At 52.8% G+C, this 20,816-nt stretch overlaps 1 protein-coding gene and 1 long non-coding RNA gene across 2 annotated transcripts; both read left to right on the top strand.

Annotated features, from left to right (window-relative positions):
* The first annotated feature begins 5,821 nt into the window (after positions 1-5,821).
* On the top strand, positions 5,822-10,977 carry LOC139829600 (ubiquitin carboxyl-terminal hydrolase 17-like protein 6). Its single transcript, XM_071817920.1, has 13 exons — positions 5,822-5,843; positions 6,513-6,713; positions 7,143-7,253; positions 7,329-7,431; positions 7,576-7,643; positions 7,804-7,874; positions 8,421-8,503; positions 8,742-8,853; positions 9,108-9,248; positions 9,464-9,564; positions 9,816-9,912; positions 10,242-10,533; positions 10,814-10,977. Exons 1-13 carry the CDS (start codon positions 5,822-5,824, stop codon positions 10,975-10,977), a joined length of 1,566 nt encoding a protein of 521 aa, XP_071674021.1.
* A 2,323-nt stretch (positions 10,978-13,300) lies between these two features.
* LOC136110733 (uncharacterized) lies at positions 13,301-15,945 on the top strand. Its single transcript, XR_010652669.2, has 4 exons — positions 13,301-13,409; positions 14,881-15,002; positions 15,270-15,410; positions 15,872-15,945. It is a non-coding gene; the product is annotated as an uncharacterized lncRNA (long non-coding RNA).
* Positions 15,946-20,816: the final 4,871 nt, after the last annotated feature.

The raw sequence follows: 20,816 nt of genomic DNA, 5'->3' as shown, positions 1-20,816 counted from the left end.
ACGTAAGCCATTTCAGGTACTTTGATATGTTTTCTTCCATTCTTGTAGGAGTGAACTATTAACTACTTCTTTTTTAGAAATAGGGGAACATTTCCAGGATGGCAGGCAGAAGGACGCCCACGAGTTTTTACGCTGCACTGTGGATGCCGTGCAGAGAGATTGTCTGAGTGGAAACAGTGTGTAAGCACAATCAAATCACCTTTTGAGTGTTCCTGAGCCCTTTGGACTCCTCGATGTACTCCCGTAATGGAAAACCTGGGCCCAGGGCTTTCAGACAAGCCAAAGTCTTGGAGGAGATAACTCTCTGCCTTCCCATTTGTTTCCAGCATGGACATCTCTTCTCAGTCAACTACCATCATCCATCCAATATTTGGGGGCTTTCTGAGATCCAGAGGTACTTTCCCATGACTATTGCTCTCCTTGGAATTGTCTGTGCCCTTCTGTCTGCCTGTGATAATCAGCTGATAGTGTGATTGGCATAGTATATATGAGAAGTGTAAACCAGCATAATCAACTTCCCTGATCGCTGAACATTTCTATTTGCCTTCCAGTCTCGTGCATGAGCTGCCAAGCTGTTTCTGATTCCTATGAGGTCTTCCTGGATGTTCCTTTGGATATCAAAGTAAGAGGGTTTGTAATTGTGCTTCAAGACATCCCAAGGCCCCTGTAGCTTTCCAGAATCCGTGCAGTTGGCTTAAAAACTGACACTGTGAACACAAGAGAGCTTGGTGGTGGGTGGGAAGTCAAATGGACTGTGTCCTTCTGGGGAGGCTGTGCCAGTGGTCTCCCTGTCGGTGCCGGCTTTAAGCTGGACAGGCATGCATGACCCTCTCTGCCTCCATTACATATTTTCCTCCTTCTTCCCTTGCCCTCCCACAACACCCATCTGGCTCCCAGGCTGATGAGGTGTGTTGTTTCCATTGCTGACAACCCTGCACGCCATCAGGAGCTGAACTGTGTGGTGCCACAGAGAGGGAGCTGTTGAGAGCCCCAGGAATTCCTTGGCAATGAGGGGAATGTTCAGCGTAATGCCCTCTGTATGGACGCTGCTTGTGGGTTCACAGTGGGTCTCCTCAGCATCAGCTACCTGGGTTTTTGTGTAAACTCCTAGTAAGTATTTGGGCAAAGATGTTTCTCCAAGTTCATTTCTCTCCTTTCTAACTCCTCCAGGCAGCTGCATCTGTCACCACAGCTCTGGAGGACTTTGTGAAACCTGAGCTCCTGGATGGCAACAACTGCCTTAAATGTAGCAAGTAAGACGATTATTAATGACATATTAAGACTAGATCCTGCATGAAGGTGCTGCATGTCATAGAGCAGAAGTCATCTTTTCACATCAGTTTAGTGCACAATGAGATGCAGCATATTTAATATGGCCTTTTGGTACTGAATAACCTTAAACCAGCGTAATGATGTGTGAGACGTGCACATTCGTCTGGCTTTATGGGAGGAAAAAATGGTGCATTTCAGCACTTGGTTCTGTGCTTGGTTTCAAGGTGTAACAAGAAGGTTGCTGCCTCCAGGAGGTTCACAATCCATCATGCACCCAAGGTTCTTACGGTCTGTCTGAAGAGGTCTGGAGACTTCACCGGTGAGATCAGCCAGGTGTGTATGCAAGTGGAGTGCATATTTCTCTACCTGCAGCAAATGTCCCAAAGCAGTATGCCCCTCTGCAAGCTGTACATGTTGAGCTTTTCATGTTCCCTTCTGGGAATAGTTCGTGTAGGAAGACGAGCCTGTCCTCTCCTCCAGCAGAGCATCTTTGGCTGATAGCACTTTCCTACCACCCAAACCACGACATGTTGCTTTAGGGAAAACCAAGTGTTCATGAGACCCAAAGATGTAATTATACGCTTCTGGCCCTTGGACTTGGAAGGCTGTTTCATGAAATATTTCAGGATCCATTCTGAGCCCTCTTGGTCTCTCCATAGGTTGTGGAGTATCCTGAGTACCTGGATCTTCGCCCATACATGTGTCAGACAGCCGGAGAACTTGTGCTCTACTCTTTATACGCTGTCCTGGTGCACAGCGGTGTCAGCTGCCATGAAGGACACTATTTCTGCTACCCAGAGGTAAAGAGCAACTTGCTTCCTAACAAGGGCAAAAAGCATCCTGGGGAAAATAAACTTTCATGGCAGTGTTACTGGCAGCCAAGGTCTTGGGGAAGAAGGTCTCCCTATGGGCTGAATTGGATATGTTTCAACATACTCTTGGTTCTGCAGTTTTTGGCCTGTATTTTTGTAGAGAAACCATGCAGTTCATCTGGAGATGTTGACATTTTTCTTCACAGGCCAGTGATGGACTGTGGTATGAGATGGGCGATGGGTCTGCGGCTCTTCATGAAATCGACACAGATGGTGGCACCAGTGACCTAGAAACCCTTTCTCCACTTCTCAAATCAGAGCACCTGGAGAAAAAAAGAGTGACCTCAGTTTAGGGTTGTCCTTGCAGTCTCCTCTGGGCTTCAGTCATTTTCTTGGAACAGTTTCACAAGAGAGACAAGATGTAACCACAACTGCAAATGGTTCGACACAGTTCTCAGACAGCAAGCCTATTTACTGTTTTATGTCAGGTAATTACAAGTATTTAGATGTTTTTGGAATATGTTTCCTTTTCATGGTTATGCTATTTTTCTTCTCATCCTCCTGAGTGTTTCTCTTTCTGTCACAGCAGACAAGTAACACCTGCATCATTCAGTGCTGTCAAACCTGAACTACCCCACATCCCTATTTGTCTTTCCTTGTTGGGCTTTAGACTGCTGCCCTGCTGTAAGCTGCTACTTGTCTGCTAGCTGAAGCTGGCTAATGTTTTAAACCAAAGGAGGACTGATTTCAATTACATATTAGGAAGAAATTCTTCACTGTGAGGGTGGTGAGACACTTGAAGAGGTTGCTCAGGAAGCTGTGAATGGGGATGGCCCCTCACTGGAAGTGTTCAAGGCCAGACTGGATGGGGCTTTGATCAACATGGTCTAGTTGAAGGTATCGCTGCCCAAGGCAGGGGCGATGGAACTAGATGGTCTTAAAGGTCCCTTCCTACCTGCACCATCTGACGATTCTATGAAATGGAGGTTGTAGGGGGAAGATCTGGTTGGAAGACCCCAATACAATTTCCCATTTGCAGTCGTGGTTACATCTTGTCTCTCTTGTTCAAACTGTTCCAAGAAAATGACTGAAGCCCAGAGGAAACTGCAAGGACAACCCTAAACTAAGGTCACTCTTTTTTTCTCCAGGTGCTCTGATTTGAAAAGTGGAGAAAGGGTTTCTAGGTCACTGGTGCCATCATCTGTCAGTTCCTTCCTCGGTCATTGGGTGGCCGGCAGCAAGCAGGTGAGTTCTGTAGCACCACAGGGTTTGCCTCATAGAACTAAGGTAACCCCAGGTAGGTGGGTCAGGACACAGATGGACAGCAGGTTTCTTTCAGGAATCTTGGCAGTGCTTTCTTTTCCATCTCTCTACAGCTTTCTGCACAGTTGCAGCACGGCTCCCTCTCCCAGCATCCACCTGGATCCATCCCATTTGTCCTCCTTGGCCCCATTGCAGCCTCCAGGAGAGTTTTTGGGGGGCCCTTACAGCTTCTGGAGTTTCCCCACTGTTATGGTCCTGTCAGGAGGAGAGGGCAGGACCTTTTCAGAGGTCTCTTTGCAGGACATGGCAGGGTGCATGGAGAACTCTTTGAAGGACAGCAGCTCCTCCACACCAACCAGCACCAGCCAGCAAAGCCGGGCAGGTGCACAGGAGGCAGCTGCGGGCCTGCCATACTCCATCTGGCCAGGAAGGCTGAACATCACCTCCTGCCTGGGCTCCTGCTTGCACTGCTTCTTCCGTGGCTGCATAAGGCTGGTATCCAGAAGGAAAGCTGCGTGCCCGCTGCGCTGTCACCCCCGTGACCGCGTGCTACACACTGCAGGAGAGGACGGCAGCAAAGAGGAGTGGGGATTCAGCCCTTCTGCCCACGGCCAGGACAACAGTGCCAGGGAGAGGCCCAGGAGCAGATCCATTCACTGGGGCAACGATTTCTGCAGCTGGGTCGTGGACACCGCGGACTACGAACACTCAGATGGGAGGAGCGGGAGAACCAGTCCCCTGAGCTGTGACCACACTCACAGAGACAAGGCAGCTCCACGACCCTCCAATGGCAGCTCCCAGCCTGCACCAGCACCTCCAGTGCCCTCCAGGGCCTTCCAGCGGCAGCTCCTGGTGTCGTTCCGCACCCAGCTGAGGCAGAGGGAGCGGAGCAGATCCCCCCCCACCGCGGCGCAGCCATGATATTTAGCAATATTTGTCCATGTCATGTCTGTGCTCTGAAGCAAAGCCTTTGCACACATGGGCTCTTGGACACTTGGTACCCGGTTTCCTTATGGCAGGTCAGAGCTGGGCTGGTGCCACAGCTGGGGTGGTCCAGCCCAGATGTGAGGCAATGTCCTCAGCCAGGGACCTGACTGGGTGAGCTGGAGCTGTCAGTGTTGCACACAGAGCTGTGACACGGATGGAGTGAACTGCCAGGCAGGGTGGCAGAAGTTAGTTCATCTGGTCTGCAAGGACAGCAGCAATTCAAGGGCCCCATAATGAGCTGTTACTACTGCAGGAACAGTTAAACGAGAAACAAAGACACTGTGTGGCCACTGATGAATTTAATAAGGGAAAGAAGTGATATTCTCTGTGTCTCTTGTCCTCCCGCATGTAAATAATGGAAAGTGGCTCAGTGATCCCCTCCACCAGTTCCCTCAGAACCCTTGGGTGTATCCCATCTGGCCCCACAGACTTGTGGGTTTCCAAGTGGTGTAGCAGGTTGTCAACCATTTCCCTGTGGATCACTGGGGCTTCACTCTGCTCCCCATGTCTGTCTTCTGCTTCAAGGGGCTGGGTACCTGGAGCACAACTGTTCTCACTGTTAAAGACTGAGGCGAAGAAGGCATTTAGTACCTCAGCCTTTCCACCTTTTTCACCCCCCACCACCTGGATTCCTCCTTTTGTGCTCTGCCCTCTCCAACAGTTTGTCACTTGGTTACATGGTCAGGTTATCCTCAAGCCACTGAGAGCTTCTGTAAGCTGTGAGACAGCACACAAAGCCCATCCCCTCTGCTGCCCACCCTTGGAATCCCCTAGAAATCTCTACAAACCCACTAAAGGAGCAGCTTCCCTGCTGTTCAGATCAGCCAGCAGGTGAACACGGGGCTCTGGAACATAACACAGGGCAACAGGGCAGTCCCGAGGGGACATGAGGGCCAAGGGGGACCAGGAGACACCTGAGAGCGCCCAAGTGCCCAGGGCTGAACTGGCCTGTGCCTCCCAATGGGACATGCTGCCCCTCGCTCCCCAGGCACAGGGTCACAGTGGGGCCCTTTGTGACTTCACAAAGTGACACCCACTGCCCTGCATGTGCTCAGCGCAGCTGCAGCCCCAGCCCACACTGTCCGGCAGGACGGTGACGAGACAGGGTGTGAGCACGGAGCTGGCGAGAGCCCCCGAGCGTAGCCCACGTCTCTCATTGAGTTTGAGAACTAGACAATCTTTTTGGTTGGAAGCGAACCTTTAAGATCATCGAGTCCAACCATACCCTCACTTTACCTGCCCCTGGCAGACTCCCCTCTGCCCCTGGCAGACTTGTGCTGAGGACTCCCCAAGCGCAGCCCAGGTCTTTCCCGGCTGCCCTTGGCAGACTCGTGGCATTTCACCAAATCTTCCCCATTCCTCACCTATACTTCTTTCTCCAAACCCACGCGATGGCAGACAAACACCTCAGCTGCCCCATGGTGGCCCTGGAGGAGGACAGGGCTCCCCAGGAGAACAGCTCTCCAGCAGAGCCCCAGGAGCTGTGCATGGCCCAGAACCTGGAGATGGGTGAGTGAGGGGCCCTGATTGTCTGGGCAGGGTGGGGGCCAGCGAGCGCTCCCTGCTCAACACCAGGGTCACGTTTCCCTGCACGCTGGCAGGGGGTTCCACAGGTGTTGGCCATGATGCTGCTTGAAGCCCAGGGCTACTCCGAGCTGGGAGCCGGCCCCAGCACAGCCTCTGCGGGCAGAGGGGACCCAGCTCCTGCTCCAGGGCACGGGCAGCGAGAGGCAGCTGGGCGGGCAAGAGGCACCGTGCTGTGGGACGGGGACCTTTCCTGCCCGTCTGAAGCGAGTTCCTCACGCGCTGCACTGCGCCTTTCGGTGTCCTGCCTGGCTCCAGCATCGCAGCCTGTCTGCCGGGCACCCTCCAGCCCTGACACGCACGGGGAGGCTGTGCCGGGGGTTGATCCAGGTCAAGACTCCAGAGGGAAAGGAAGGTTGCTCAGGGCACAGAAGTCAGAGTGTGGATTTGTTGCACTTTTGGCCAAGTGAGCAGGGGAACACGATATTTTCCTTGACCAGGAACTTTCCAGAGCAGTGTTAGGCTTCCCCCAGTGTTTCTGTGTGGGAGGTTAGAGCTTGTTTTCCTGGGTGCTCCTGTACAGAACTCAACTTTTAAATATGCTTCTGTGCAAGAACGTGGACTCATCTCTCTTCCAATGTGGTTTCTTGGCAGTCGTTGCTGAGGGAATGGCTCCGCCGCAGAGGATCCTCTTTCCCCCAGAGAAGATTTGCATGGCCTGGCAGCACAGCCAGAGAGCTGGAGCGGGACTGCACAACCTGGGCAACACGTGCTTCCTCAACTCCGTCCTGCAGTGCCTGACCTACACCCCGCCTCTGGCCAACCACCTGCTCTCTGGGGAGCACAGCCGGGCCTGTCAGTACTTTTGGGAACATTCCTTGTACATCTGTTGAGCAGGGCCCAGGGGCTCCCAGAATCTGGATGCTGATCTAGGAGAAAGGTGGCCCTTCTTTGTCAGCTCCCTGAGTTGGTGTTCTCTGAACACTCAAGCCTAGAAGCAGCTTCTTCTATCTGGATGTGTTCATCTTCAGAAAGGCACCTCTATCTATCGCAGGCTCTTGGTCCCTATTCCTGCAAGTTAAACTCCTTTGCTTATTGCACAGAAAGTTTCCGTCAGTTCAGCATCCCTCTGAAGAAAGTTTTCTGTGCACTAAAATGTCCCGGGCTTGTTGGGACTTGGGCACCTTGGGAGGAATGGAGAATTCTTAGAACTGCAAGACCCCCATTAGGTTTCCCATGGCTGTGGATATTTTGCAAACCTGAGGAGCTTCCCTCCCTCCCCAGGTGGCCAGGAAGGCTTCTGCATGATGTGCAGCATGGAAGTGCACGTTCAACAGGTGCTGCATTCCTCAGACAGTGCCATCGAGCCTTGGGTTGTCGTCGATGCTCTCACAGGTGAGTCAGTGCAGGTGCTGTGACATGACTGATGCCGTTCTTGTAGGAGAGAACTAGTAACTTCTTCTTTCTTAGAAATAGGAGAAAATTTCCAGCATGGCAGGCAGGAGGACGCCCACGAGTTCTTACGCTGCACCGTGGATGCCATGCAGAGAGCTTGTCTGAGCGGAAACAGCGAGTAAGCGCAAGCAAATTGTGTTTCCAGTGTTCCCAAGCCCTTTGGAGTCCTTGATGTCCTCCCCTCAAGGAAAACTATGGCCAGGGCTTTCAGGCAAAGCCACACTCTTGGAGGAGATAACTCTGCCTTCCCATTGGTTTGCAGCTTGGACATCTCCTCTCAAGCAACTACCGTCGTCCATCAGATCTTTGGGGGCTTTCTGAGATCCAGAGGTACTTTTCCACAGCTATTGCTCTCCTTGGAATCGTCTGTGCCCTCCTGTCTGCCTGTGATAACAGACGATGGCGTGATTGGCGCAGTGGGTGTGAAGAGCGTAACCCGGCACGGTCCGTCGACTTCCCCTGTCACTGAGCATTTCCATTTGCCTTCCAGTCACATGCTGGAGCTGCCAAGCGGTTTCCAATTCCTACGAGGCCTTCCTGGATGTTCCTCTGGATATCAAAGTAAGAGAGTTTGTAATTGTGCTTCAAGATGTCCCAAGGCCCCTGTAGCTTTCCAGATTCCACACAGCTGGCTTACAAATGCATCTGACAAGAGAGGTTGGTGGTGGGCGGGAGGTGGAACGGACTGTGTTCTGCAGGGGCCACGGCAGTGGTCTCCCTGTCGCTGCTGGTTTCAGCTGGACAGGCACACGTGCCCCTCTCTGCACTGTGACGTACCCTCCTCCTTCTTCCCTTGCCCTCCCTCAACACCCGTCTGGCTCCCAGGCTCATGGGGGTGTTGTTTCCATCACTGGGGACACCCATACCCATCGGAGCTGAACTGTGCGGTGCCACAAAGAGGTGGCTCTGGAGAACCCCGGGAATCCCTGGGAAATGAAGGAGAAATGTTCAGCATCACACCCTCTTTCTGCCTCCCGGGCACTGCTTGCGGGTTCACCGTGGGTCTCCTCAGCCTCACCGAGCTGTTTTTTTTTGCGTAAACTCCTCGTAAGTGTTTGGGCGTGGGAATTTCCCAGAGCTCAGGGCTCTCCCTTCTCACCCCTCCAGGCAGCCGCATCTGTCACCGCAGCTCTGGAAGACTTTGTGAAACCTGAGCACCTGGATGGTGAAAACTGCTTTAAATGTAGCAAGTAAGGCTATTATTGATGATGTACTCATACTAGATCCTGTGCGAAGGTGTCATTGAGCACAAGTCAGCTTTTAACATTGGATTAAGGCGTAGTAATGAGATGCAGGTTTTTTAAACATGGCGTTATGGTACTGAATAGCCTCAAAAGAGCACAAGGATGTGTGAGACAGGAAAGGCTGTCTGGCCTTTGGGGGAAAAAAAAGTGTGTTTCAGCCCTTGTCTCTGTCCTGGCTTTCAAGGTGTGACAAGATGACTGCCGCCTCCAAGAGGTTCACAGTCCATCGCGCGCCCAAGGTTCTCACGGTGTGTCTGAAGAGGTTTGAAGCTTTCACCGGCGACAAGATCAGCAAGGTGTGTGCACAACTGGAGTGCAACGTTCTCTTCCTGGAGCGGGTTTCCCAAAGCCGGACGCTCTGTCGCAAGCTGCTCATGTTGAGATTTTCGCGTTCCCTTCTGGGGACAGTTCCCGTGGGAAGACAAGTGTGTCCTCTGCTCCCACAGAGCTGCTTTGGTCCGGATGAGTTTCCTGCCACCCAACTCGTGACATATTGCTGTGTCCTGAAGCTTTCCAGGATCATTGCTGAGCCCTCCTGGTCTCTCCGTAGGTTGTGGAGTATCCCCAGTACCTGGATCTTCGCCCGTACATGTCTCAGGCAGCCGGAGAACCGCTCCTCTACTCCTTATACGCCGTCCTGGTGCACGGAGGTGACAGCTGCCGCGCAGGACACTACTTCTGCTACATAAAGGTGAAAAGCGACTTCCTTCTGAACAAAGGAAAAATGTATCCCGGGGAAAACTGACTTGCCTGCCGTGTTCCTGACAGCCAAGAATTTGAGGGGAGAAGGTTTCCTCAGGGGCTGGAATGCATATGTTTTGAACACTCCTGGTTCGGCAGTTTTTGGCCTGTGTTTTGTTCAGAAGCCGTGCCATTCATCTCCAGATATCGACGTTTTCTTTGCAGGCCAGTGATGGACTGTGGTACCAGATGAACGACAAGTCTGTGGATCTTTGCAACAGTGACAGAGTCCTCAGGCAGCAAGCCTATTTACTGTTTTACATCAGGTAATCACAAGTTTTAAACTGTGTTCAGAACACATTTCCTTTTCCTGGCTTTGTTATTTTTCTTCTCGTCCTCCTGAGTGTTTCTGTCATAGCAGACAATTACCACCTGCATCCTTCAGCCCAACCAAATTTCCCATTAGGGGTCTCAGTTGCATCTTCTCTCTGTCACATAAACTGTTCCAAGAAAATGCCGGAACCCAGAGGAGGCTGCAAGAACAGCCCTCAACAGAGATCCCTCCTTTTTTCCCCAGGTGCTCCGATTTGGAAATTGGACAAAAGGCTTCTTCCTCACCAGCACCATCAGAAGCCCGTTCCCTCCTCAGTCAGCGGGTGGCCGGTAGCAAGCAGGTGGGCTCTGTGGGACAGCAGCATCTGCCCCGTAGGACTAAGGTGGCTGTGGGGAGGTGGTCAGCGCACCAGAGGGACGGCGGGTTTTTTTGGGGATCTTGGCAGCGCTCTCTTTTCCCTGCCACACGGCAGCTTTCTGCACAGTTGCAGCACAGCTCCCTCTCCCAGCATCCCACCTGGATCCATCCCATTTGTCCTCCTTGGCCCCTCTGCAGCCTCCAGGAGCCTTTGGGAGGCCCTTAACTGTCCCCTGACAGCTTCTGGGGGTTTCACACTGGTGGGTCCTGTCAGGAGAAAAGGGCAGGAGCTTCTCACAGCTCTCTTTGCAGGACATGGCGGGGGGCATGGAGGACTCTCCAGAGGACAGCAGCTCCCCCGCACCAGCCAGCACCAGCCAGCAAAGCCGGGCAGGTTCCCAGGAGGCATCTGTGGGCTGGCTGTACCCCATCTGGCCAGGGAGGATCAACAGCAGCTCCTCCCTGGGCTCCTGCTTGCGTCGCTTCTTCCACGGCTGTCTCAGGCTGTGCTGTCACCCCCGCGAGCGTGTGCTCCACTCTGCACGAGAGGACAGCAGCAAAGAGGAGCGGGGATTCAGCCCTTCTGCCCACGGCCAGGACAACGGTGCCAGGGAGAGGCCCAGGAGCAGATCCCCGCACTGGGGCAACGATTTTCGCAGTTGGGTCGTGGACACCGCGGACTATGAACACCCAGACGGGAGGAGGGGGAGAACCAGTCCCCTGAGCTGTGACCGCGCTCACAGGGACAAGGCAGCTCCACGACCCTCCAATGGCAGCTCCCAGCCTGCACCAGCACCTCCAGTGCCCTCCAGCAGCAGCTCCCAGCCTGCACCAGCACCTCCAGTGCCCTCCAGCAGCAGCTCCCATTCTGTTCCTGCCCCCAGAGCTGCTCAGGAGCAAACTCGGCCAAGGCGGAGAGATCGCAGCAGATCCCCACGGCGGGACTATGATCTCCGCAGCCGGTTTCTGGAGATCACAGACCAGCTTCGCCCAGCAAGGAGGACACGGAGCTGGAGAACAAGTCCTCCACGGTGTGACCGAGCCCTAAGGGATGATGCAGCTCCAGGGCCTTCCAGCGGCAGCTCCCGGTGTCGTTCCACACGCAAAGCTGCTCGGGAGCACATCCAGCTTAGGCAGAGGGAGCGGAGCAGATCCCCGCAGCGCAGCTATGATCTCCGCAGGCAGTTTGTGGAGATCACGGACTGTGACCCCTCAGAACAGAGGAGGAGGAGGGGCAGGACGGCTTCAGTGCCCTGGAGATGCAGATGAGGAAGACGGTTGGTGGTGACGGGGGCAGATTGCAGCCTGGATGAGGGAGGACACAGCATCTGACGGCTGTCATGCTGGGGAGGAGGAAGAGGAGGAGGAAGAGTCCAGGAAGCAGCAAAGCTGCCCCAGCAGGGACCAAGCTGCCCCAAGGGCACCAGCAGCCAGTGCTGCCTCTGGCAGGAAGAGCTCAGAGAGCCCTTCCAGAGCCAGGGGCAGCTCTGCCGGCTGGCCCGCCTGCCCACAGGCCCCTGGAGGAAGAGCTGCAACCTGCGTGCCACGGCTGGGATCGCTGCTCAGAAACACTCACTGGGCACCAGTGGGCAGAAAAGCCAAAGCCACCATTAAAAACAAACTCTTGTTGGCCTCGGGTGTGTCATTTATGGGTTGTTTGCTCCTCCGTGGGTTTTGAGGCAATTGGAGAAATCCCCATTCTGAGAAGTCTCTGGGATGGGTTTTGGGAGCTGTGTGTTGTGTGTGCCCATCTTGCCCTCTCTTCTGTTTCAATGTGGAGATGTAAGGAGCCATTGCAAGGGGGAATGTTGTTTTAGAACTGATCTGGCACCTGACCCCAGCAGGGGAAGGACTCAGAGACATCAGCCCACAAATCCTTAATGTGAAAACAGAGTCCGTTTGAAATAATCCCGGAATCCAAACTGATTACTGTATTTAAAAAGTTAATCTAGGGGGAAGGGTAACCAAAGAGCCAGGAATCCAGCTTTTAAATAAATCAATAAGGTGAGAGGGTTGTTAGAATTAGATGAATGAGACAGGTAAACTGAGGCAAGCCCTGGGGAGTCTGTAAACCCTGCAGTACCAACCGATGGGGAGCAGGGGAGGGAATGTGCAGCTGGGATCGGTGGATGTGTAAGCGGGGGCTTTTTGTCCTATTCCCTGTGCCTGTCTTTGGGTAGAACACCTGGTCTTGCAAAATCGTTTATAAAATACGCTTTGCTGAGAGATCCTGCCCCGGCCTGTTCTATTGGCAAGGTGATTGTTTCCTACAGCAGGGTTTGGCAGCAGAAGTTTGGCAGGACAAGAGGGCCCATGAGGTCAGAAACCACAGCAGAGCTGGAACCTGGGGTCACGGGCACCAAACCCAGCTCGGGTGGGAGCCAAGAGGGTGCCCTCGTGTGCAGGGCCCAAAGCGCCATCTGTAGCATTTGCCCATCCTTCTGAGTGCCGAGAGCCTCCCTCTTGGGGCCAAATCCTCATGTTTAGGGTCCCAACGTGTCTTTCATCACCCATGGCCTTTGGTCAGGGACCACAGCTTCTTTTTCAGGTGGAGCTCGCTGCCTGGCAACAACTGCCCTGAAGTGTGTGGACCAATCACACCAGGTGGGAGTGCAGCACAGAGATGATTGAGAAATGTTCTGACCAATCATTTGGTGGGGGGAGCAAGTGGGAAATCCCAGACAGCCAGTCAGAGAAAACAGCGGCTCAGGGAAGGCGGACACTGTGGAGGGAGTAACCCCTCAGGCAGCCAATCAGAGAGAGTATCACCTCAGGGCAGGGTGAGCCCCAAAGCAGGACAGAGTCTCTGCCCAGGCAGCCTATCAGCTGCAGGATCAGCTCAGGGGAGGAGACTGACAGCCCTCCCGACCAATGGTGGCGCAGCCCAGGCTGAGCAGGCAGTTGCTCTGCAGGCGGCCAGGGTGAGTTTTGCCATGGCGCCCGTGGAGCTGCCCGAGGCCGAGCAGCGCCCGGCCCAGCCCTGGGGCCCTTTTTCCTCCCTCTGGGGCCCTGGAGATGTTGTTGCTGCCTCTGGGCCAGGTGTGTGTGGGCTGCTCTGGCCTTGTTCTCCTGGGCGGGGGAGGGGGCAGGGGGCACTTGCTGGAGAGAGCAGGAGAAGGGGAAGCAGCTGGAGGGTGAAGTGCAGGGGATCCCCACAGCTGCTGCTGCAGCTGCACCAGAGACAGCTGCCCCTCTGGGTGAGGAAGAGTCCCTGTGAGCAGCCTCAGCAGAGCAGATCACAACGTGCACCGCAGGGTCTGTGTAAGTGAGGACAATTACTGTACGGCCGTATAGTGTGTGTGTGTGTGCTGTGCGTCTGGGAAGCCTCGTGCTGTAAGCGCTGTCAAACACCGATGTGTTCTCTTAGGTGCAGGATGGACAAACGACTGGAGCTACAGAATAGGAGGGGAGGAAAAGACAGGCAGACAGAAGTGCCTGAACTCCACAACTTGCCTGGCAGTGCAGAGAGCAGGAACTGTGGTGAGTGCTGGGCCCTTGGGGCCATTTCATCCTGATTTGTGCTCCAGTCCCTCCCTGCTCCCTCCTCTTTCCTACTGTGTCCTTCTTCCTCTTCATCTCTTCTCTCTCTGTCCCTCTCTGCTTCTTCCTCACCATTTCCTCCACCCTTCTCCACCTCTGTGCAGGGTTTCTCGTGGAGCTTTTGGTATTGATTGGTTGATTGATTGATTGATTGATTGATTTCTGGGAAGCAAGAAGTGAGAGCCTGTGCACTCCCGTAGGCAGCGCTGCCTCCCAAAATAGGTGCACCCTTCTCCACTTCTGTTCCTTCCATGCTCGTGAAGCACAAGGACGAGCAGTAGTGTGCAGATTTGGTGATTCCAATGTGACTATGGTGTCAGAGCCCCACGGTGACGTGCTGTGCTGTGTCTTGGCAGCAGCAGCATCATGGTGTGAGCGTGGTGGCCATGGTCCTCACCCTCCTCCTCCTCCTGGTGTCCCTGCCAGCCCGGGACACGCAGGCTGCTCCAACTGAACGCAGGGAGCAGGTGGGCGGGCAGGGGCAGCACCCGGCCCCAAGCAGCTCAGCAGGGCAGCAGTGGGGCCAGGGCTGGGGCTGGGGCCGGGAGAGCAGCCGGGCTGGGCCGGGCAGGGCGAGCCAGGCAGCACCAGGGTGTGGGCAGGGGGCAGACAGCGCGCAGGGAGGGGAGAGGGGCTGCGGCTGCTTCAGGGGCAAGTTCTGGGCAAGCAGGGGCTGGGAGTGCTGGCACAGGGGCAGAAACCAGCACTGAGTCCCTGTGGGGCCCTCCCTGCCCCCCAGCATCATGCCACACGGACCCATCCCAGGGTGCGCTTTGAGCCTTTGGGCCTGTTTAAAATCAAAGCTGGGATTGCTTTGGCTCTTTGGGCCACTTTTGAGCTAAACTTGGGCACATTTGTGCCCTTTGGGATCGTTTCTGCCTATATCTGGGAGTTCTTTGGCTTTCCAGTTTCATTTATACCCAAATCTGGGTGTGTTTGGGCCATTTTTGGCCATTTTTTACCACAATCTGAGCATACTTTGACTCTTTGGTCCAGTTTCACCCTGAACCTGGGGATGTTATACCCCTCTTTGCCCAGTTTTGCTCAAATCTAGTGGTGCTTTGTTTTTTCTGGCTCTCTTTACCCGATATACTCAGGTGCTTTTGCCCATTTTTTCCCCTGATATAGGCACTGTGATCCCAAATATGGGATGTTTTCATGTTTGCCGACAGCTTTGCACCCAAGTGTGGATGTTTTTCCTCTTTGGGCCACTTTTTGCCCAAATACTCAGATTCTTTTGCCTTTATTGACCAGTGTAGCCCCCAAATATTTGGAATATTTTGCCATTTTGCCAGTTTTTTCCCCAAATACGGCTATTTTTCTGCAATATATGGGCACTGTTGTCTTAAATATGTTGTGTTGTGTTTTGTTTTTTCTCTCTTGTTTATGTCCTCTTTTACCTGAAATGCAGGAGTATTGCTCTGTGAGCCTGGAAACCTCTCTGATCTGTGCTTGACTCCAGGACATGGCATTGGCAGAGTTGATCGAGCTTCTCAGCTGGATCCTGGTTAGGAGCCTTGGGCTGTCCCGGAGGTAAGTTGTCACTGTCCGTCTGCTTGAGGGAATTAACACTCGCATTTTAATAGGTTATTCGTGTGTGATTGTACCCAAGATCATCTCAGAGGCTTTCCAAAAGCGTTTTGCACCTTGGTTGAAATACACAGACCAGTCATGAATATTCAATTTACCTGAAAACCTGCTAGGTCTCAGCAAAAAGGTCACCCGTGTTCTGTTTCTAGCTGTGGGAACATACACCTTTGTATGTGTCTTGTGTCATTACCTCACCCTCTCCCATCACAGCAGGTGACTGAGGAAGAAGGAGATCACAACATGCTATGGAAGCTCCCCACCTGTGTTTGACTCCCTGTTTGGTTCCTGCAGTCCATGCTGATCAAGCCTCTTGGTGTAATCCTGTTCCTGAGCCTGGGGGGAATCGCAGGGGTAAGTGTTCAGTCTTCATTGATTACTGGCCTTTTGCCTTTGTTAACATTTGGTTTATTATTTGTTAACGTTTCCTTGCAATAGTTGAGCCTTGCAGTAGCCAGCAGGCTCTGATTTATGAGAAACACGGATGATCATTTTTTGCCCTGGTGCTCCATGCTCCCACGTTAGTGTGGGTTTCCTTTTGTGTGTGTGAGAGGTCTCCTGGTCAGAAGGCCCTGAGAGGCCCCGTGTTTGTCCATCTGGTCCTTGAGGGGTGTTGCATGTGGCCTGGACACAGTAGTTTGAAAGCTACCAGGTCCAAGTCAAGGGGTCTGCAGCCCCTCTGCAGCTTTGGCAATTTCAGCATGCGTCTGGGTCCCATGTGGTTTCCTGACCCCCGTCCAGGCGCTGCAGGTCGCTGAGGACAAGGTAGATCACAATGTGAAATGGACACACTTTTCCTTTCTGCTCGATTCCAGCCGTCCCTGTAGGCAGCCGCTACTTGACTGCTGCACTTGAGTGTGTCCGTGAGCCTCGGGGCGATCCCACAGGTACAACCTGGGAACAAATGAGCGTTTACATGTTAATTTTCTGTTCCTGTGAAATTTAGCTTGCTGCTTTCTTGGCTGATGCTCAGTCATGCAGAGGGAAAGTGGGTCCCCCTCAGTGCTGTGCCCCAGAGGGCTCTGCCTTGCAAAGCTCTTTGCCAACTGCTCCATCTCTGCGCTGCTCGCAGTGCCGGCTGCCGAGGCAGCAGCAGGTCGGGGCTGAGTTTAGAGCTGGGTGAGCTCCAGGGAGTCCTTTCTCCTGACAGCTCCAGGCCTGGTTAGTGGCCACTGCAAGTGCTGGATAAATGTTGGCAAGATGCTCCTGAGGGGAAGGGAGAGAAGAGCTGCCACTGGGATAGGTTTGGATCCTGGGGACACAGTGGTGGCTCACAAGGGTGGCCAGTGCGGAGGGGCAGTGTGAGCTCTGGTGCTGCTGTCTCCAGGTTGGATCACCAGACCCAGGCCACCATGCTGGTTCACCAGATCTTTGGCAGATCCCTGTGCTCCCGTGGTGAGCGCTGCCTGCCAGGTCCTGGGCCTGTGACTCTCAGGGCAGCGGTTTCCCTGAGAGCCTTGCAGCAAAAATCTTTTGGGAGAACTGCTGAGTGTGTGTAACTTCTCCAGAGCTGCAGCTGGTCAGTCTTGTGGTTCCTGTGGGTTGTGGCGTGTGTTGTGGTGATGGAAAATGCTGTTGGCTGTGGGCCGCAACTCTTTGCCACCAGCTGAAGAACCCATGTTGGCAGTTATGTAGCAGCGCTTGCTGTCCCAGCACGCAGTGGAATTGCACGCTGTGAATCCTGGTGCCGACATCCCAGAGCCCAAAGCTGGAGAGCGGGAACACGGGAGCTGCCTGTGCTGTGCTGGGGTGGTGTTGGGTGCAGGTGTTGTGCCAGGGTGTGCTTATTGCTCTTGCATTTGCAGTGAATTCTCAGTGTGCAGGAGCATCTGGGAGACCTCTGACCCTTTCCTGGACCTGGCGCTGGAGATCAGGTACTGGGGCAGGGTCTGGGTGGGGGGAGCTCTGCTCTCACAGGGGGTGTTCCTGCAGCTGCACCGTTACTGCTCTCAAGGCTGCTTAACTGCCAGTGTCAGGCAGGGTGCAGACAAGAGGGAAGCAGCTTCTGTTGTTGTGCTGCCTCTGTCTGGCAAAGCAGAGCCCGTTGCCTGAGCATGAGCCACGACTCCTCCAGTGAGGCTCCGTGCTGTGGGGGACAGTGCAGCCGTCCCTCATGGCATGCTGGCCAGTGCCTGGCTGGGGGCAGGCTCAGGGCTTTGGTGCAGTCTGTGGCCCTGTGCTCATGCTCTGTTTTATCTCTTGGGGCCAGTGTATCTGATTAGGTGAAAAAAGCTGTGACCAACAGACCCGTGTCTTCACCAGTGACAGGCCAGGTGAGTCCTGAAGGCTGTTCAGGGCCAGAGCACCATGTCACCGCTACCAGCCAAGAAGCTGGTGTTTTGTGCCAAAAAGTGAGTCTGAGCTTCTGCCTTGTGTCTTCTGAGCTGAAGATTGTGTTGGGAACAGTGTAGACCGGATGCTGGGTGTCTTGCTAAGCTGGAGGCAGACAGGGAGAGCCCCTCAGCCCCAGGGCTGCAGCAATTGCTCTGGTTTGGGGTGCAGGGCCAGGTCCCTGCTGTTGTTCCCATCCCTGATTAAGGCTGGAGAAATGCCTCCTGTCTTCTTGCTCAGGACAGAGGGGCGGGGGTGCCAGTGCCTGGAGCCGGGTGGCCTTGCCAATCTTCTTTGGGTATCCTGTCCCCTGGGGTGATGGGAGGAGGAGACTCTGCAGCCTCCAGGCAGTGGCTGGGACCGGCCCTCTGGGTGCCGCTGTGCAACCAGGACTCAGGACAGTGCACTGGGGTTTCTGTTGTTTAAATTTCTCTCTTTTCTTTTTTCTTTTCTGCTTCTAACAGAAAACACTGCTGATTTGTTGACCACCCCCACTCTCCTCTCCCCTTCTGTGTCTTTACCCTTCCTTTTTCTCTGGGCTCTCCTTCTTATTTTCTTCTCTTAGCTCATGGAAACCTCTTTTTTTTTCATGTCAATAACTGCAGCGCAGCATCCTGTGGAAGGTGAGCAGAAGTGACCATTGCACACCACCTCATTCCCAATTTGCCAAGCACACGTACCCCATGGACACCACCCACCCCAACTCCTTGGCCTTTTGGCAAGTCGAGGTAAGTGGTGCCAGTCGCTCCCAGGCCCCTGAACGGCAGCAAGGCCAGTACTCCATGAGGCAACTGTCTGACATGACAGATGGCCCGGAGGAGTCATTTCAGCAGCCACCTCTCCTGTTCTCTTGGATTGGCTAAGGTGGTAGCAATTGAGTGCTGTGCTTGTGCACTGTGGAGTGTGGAGGAAGAGGGGGGCTCCTGAGCTGGCCTTCAGATCATGTCAGCCTCTTTTCCTGTTCTGCAGGCTGTCCTCATCTGGTCTCCATCAGGCAAATCCTGAAAAGCCGACCTTCAGCTTCATCCTCAGCTCAGCACTTTGCCTCCCAGCCCCCCCATGACCACCTGTTCCACTGCCCACCCTTCGCACCACCTTCCTCCCTGCAGCAGCGAGGAGGAGCCCAGCCAGGTCACCCCTGGTTTCTCCAAAAAGAGGCAGTGTAAGCAGCACCGTGGAGCAGACAGCAGCCCCTGTGCTCTGTCTGTGAAGGACAAGGATCAAGTCTTCAGCCCCCAAGGAAGAAGAAGAGTGTCACACAGGAGGCCTCAGTGTCCCCTGCGGGGAAGGAGGTGGCAGGCAAGGGTCCCAGCGGTGGCAGGGAGGCACCCAGCTGTCAGCACCGAAAGATCAGGCCCATGGTGCAAGTGTCAGGCCCCAGGACCTGTCTGGACACAGAGCCCATCTGCCCCCTCAAGAGGAAGAAAAAGAGGAGAATGGAGGAGACAGGAGAGTGCTGCTCTGGGTTAGAATTAGGTTTAGCATTAGGGTTACAGATCGTGGGTAAGGGTTAGAATGAAGGCTTGGGTTTAGGTTTAGTGTGGAGGGTTTGAGTTAGTTAGGGGTTTAGGGTTAAAGTTAATTTTATTGGTTAGGATTAGAGCTACAGTTTGCTGTTAGGTGCTAGGGTTAGAGTTAGGGTTAGATGAGTGTTAGGGGTTAGTGAAGACTACTATGGTAAGTAGTTAGGGTTAGGAGTAGGGACAGAGTTAAGGTTGAGTTTTGGTTAGTGATAGGTTTATGGTTTAGGTTTAGAGTTAGTGGTAATGGTTTGGATTAGGGTAAGGTTAGGGATGAGGAATTGGCATTGTAGTTAGTGATAGGGTTTGGAGATGAGGGAAATAGTTAGAGTTCGGGTTTTGGGTCAGGTTTAGGGGTCTAGTAGTGTTTGGAATAGTGGTTAGGGATAAGAGTTAGGGTTAGAGCGATGGTTAGAGTAAGGGTTGGAATTAGGGGTAGAGTTGGGGTTAGGGGTTAGGACCAGGGTCAGAGTTTTGCTTAGGGTTATCATTTGTTGGTTATTGTTTATTGGCTAGCGTGTATTGGTTAGGTTTAGAGTTAGAATTAGTGTTTAGGGTTAGGTTTCAGTGTTAGGGGCTAGGGTTAGAGGATATGCTAGGTTGAGTTAGGATTAGGTTTGTATTAACATCAGAGGGGGCTAGTTTTTTGTCAGATTTAAAGATAGGGCTTTGGGTAAAGCACAGGGTCAGGATTAGAGTAAGCAGTTAGGGATTAGGATTAGTGTCAGATTGAGATAAGGTGTATGGTGAGGCTTAGTTTAGGGTAAGGGGCTTGGGTGTAGAGTTAGCCTTAGGTAAGGCTTCAGGTTGGGTTTAGGTTTAGATTACAGGTAGGTTTAGGGGTTAGGGAGTTAGGGTTTTGTTACGATTAGGGTTTGTGGTTAGGGTTAGTGATTAGTTTTTGAGTTCTAATTAGAGGTAGGGTTAGACTTAGCCTTAGGGAAAAGAGTTAATTTTAGGTTTAGGGATAGGATTTGGGTTAGTGTTAAGGTGTAGGTGTTGTTGTTAAAGTAAGTCTGAGGTTTCGACTTAGGCTTGCAGACTAGGGTTGGGGATAAGGTTTAGGAGTTAGGTTTAGAAAAAGTGTTAGGGGTTTGTTTTTGTGGTTAGAAATAGGGTTAATGATAGGGTTATAGTAAGCATTTAGACTTAGGGTTACGGTTATAGTTAGGCTTAGGATTAGGTTAGGGTTTGGTGTTAGGGCTAGAATTAGCATTAGGTTTCAGGGTTAGACTTAGGGTTAGGATTTACAGTAAAGGTTAGAGTTAGGGTAAAAATTAGGGCTTAATTTAAGGGTTAAGTTAGGGTTAGATTTAGAGTTAGGATTAGGTTTAGGTTTAGCATTTAGATAAGGGTTAGGTTTTAGTTAAGGTTGAGGGTTAGTGTTAGGTAAGGTTTTGGGTTAGGGGATAGAGTTAGGGTTAGAGTTTGGAATAGGCTTAGGGAGCATGGTTAGGGTTTTGAGTGAGGGTTATGGGTCAGGTTTGGGTTAGACTTAGTGTTAGAGTTAGGATTAACCTTTAGGCCAGAGGTTAGAGCATAGCATTAAGGGTTAGGATTAGAAGTTTGTGATTGGGTTATATGAGGTTTAAGTTATGGTTAAGTAGTAGGGTTAAGGTATAGGGTTCGATTTAGGGTAAAGGTAAGTGTTAGGAGTTACAGTTAGGGTTAGGCTTAGGAATTAGGGAGTGGGGTTAGATTTTGGGGTTACGGGTTTGATTTATGTTTAAGGGGAAGGGTTAGATTGAAGGTTAGAAATAGGGTTAAACGTAGGGCAAGGGTCAGAGTTAGGGTTCGAATTACTGTTAGGGTTAAGAGTATGTGTTTCAGTTAGAAGATGTTTCGGGTTAGGGTTATGTGTTAGAGTTAGGCTTTAGGGTTAGGAATTATGGTTAGTACTAGACTTAGG

This window comes from Patagioenas fasciata, chromosome 21 (genome assembly GCF_037038585.1).
Source record: "Patagioenas fasciata isolate bPatFas1 chromosome 21, bPatFas1.hap1, whole genome shotgun sequence".
Lineage (NCBI taxonomy): Eukaryota > Metazoa > Chordata > Aves > Columbiformes > Columbidae > Patagioenas > Patagioenas fasciata.
The sequence above is the reverse complement of the archived record's forward strand: the minus strand, read 5'-3'. Positions and strand labels throughout refer to the sequence as shown.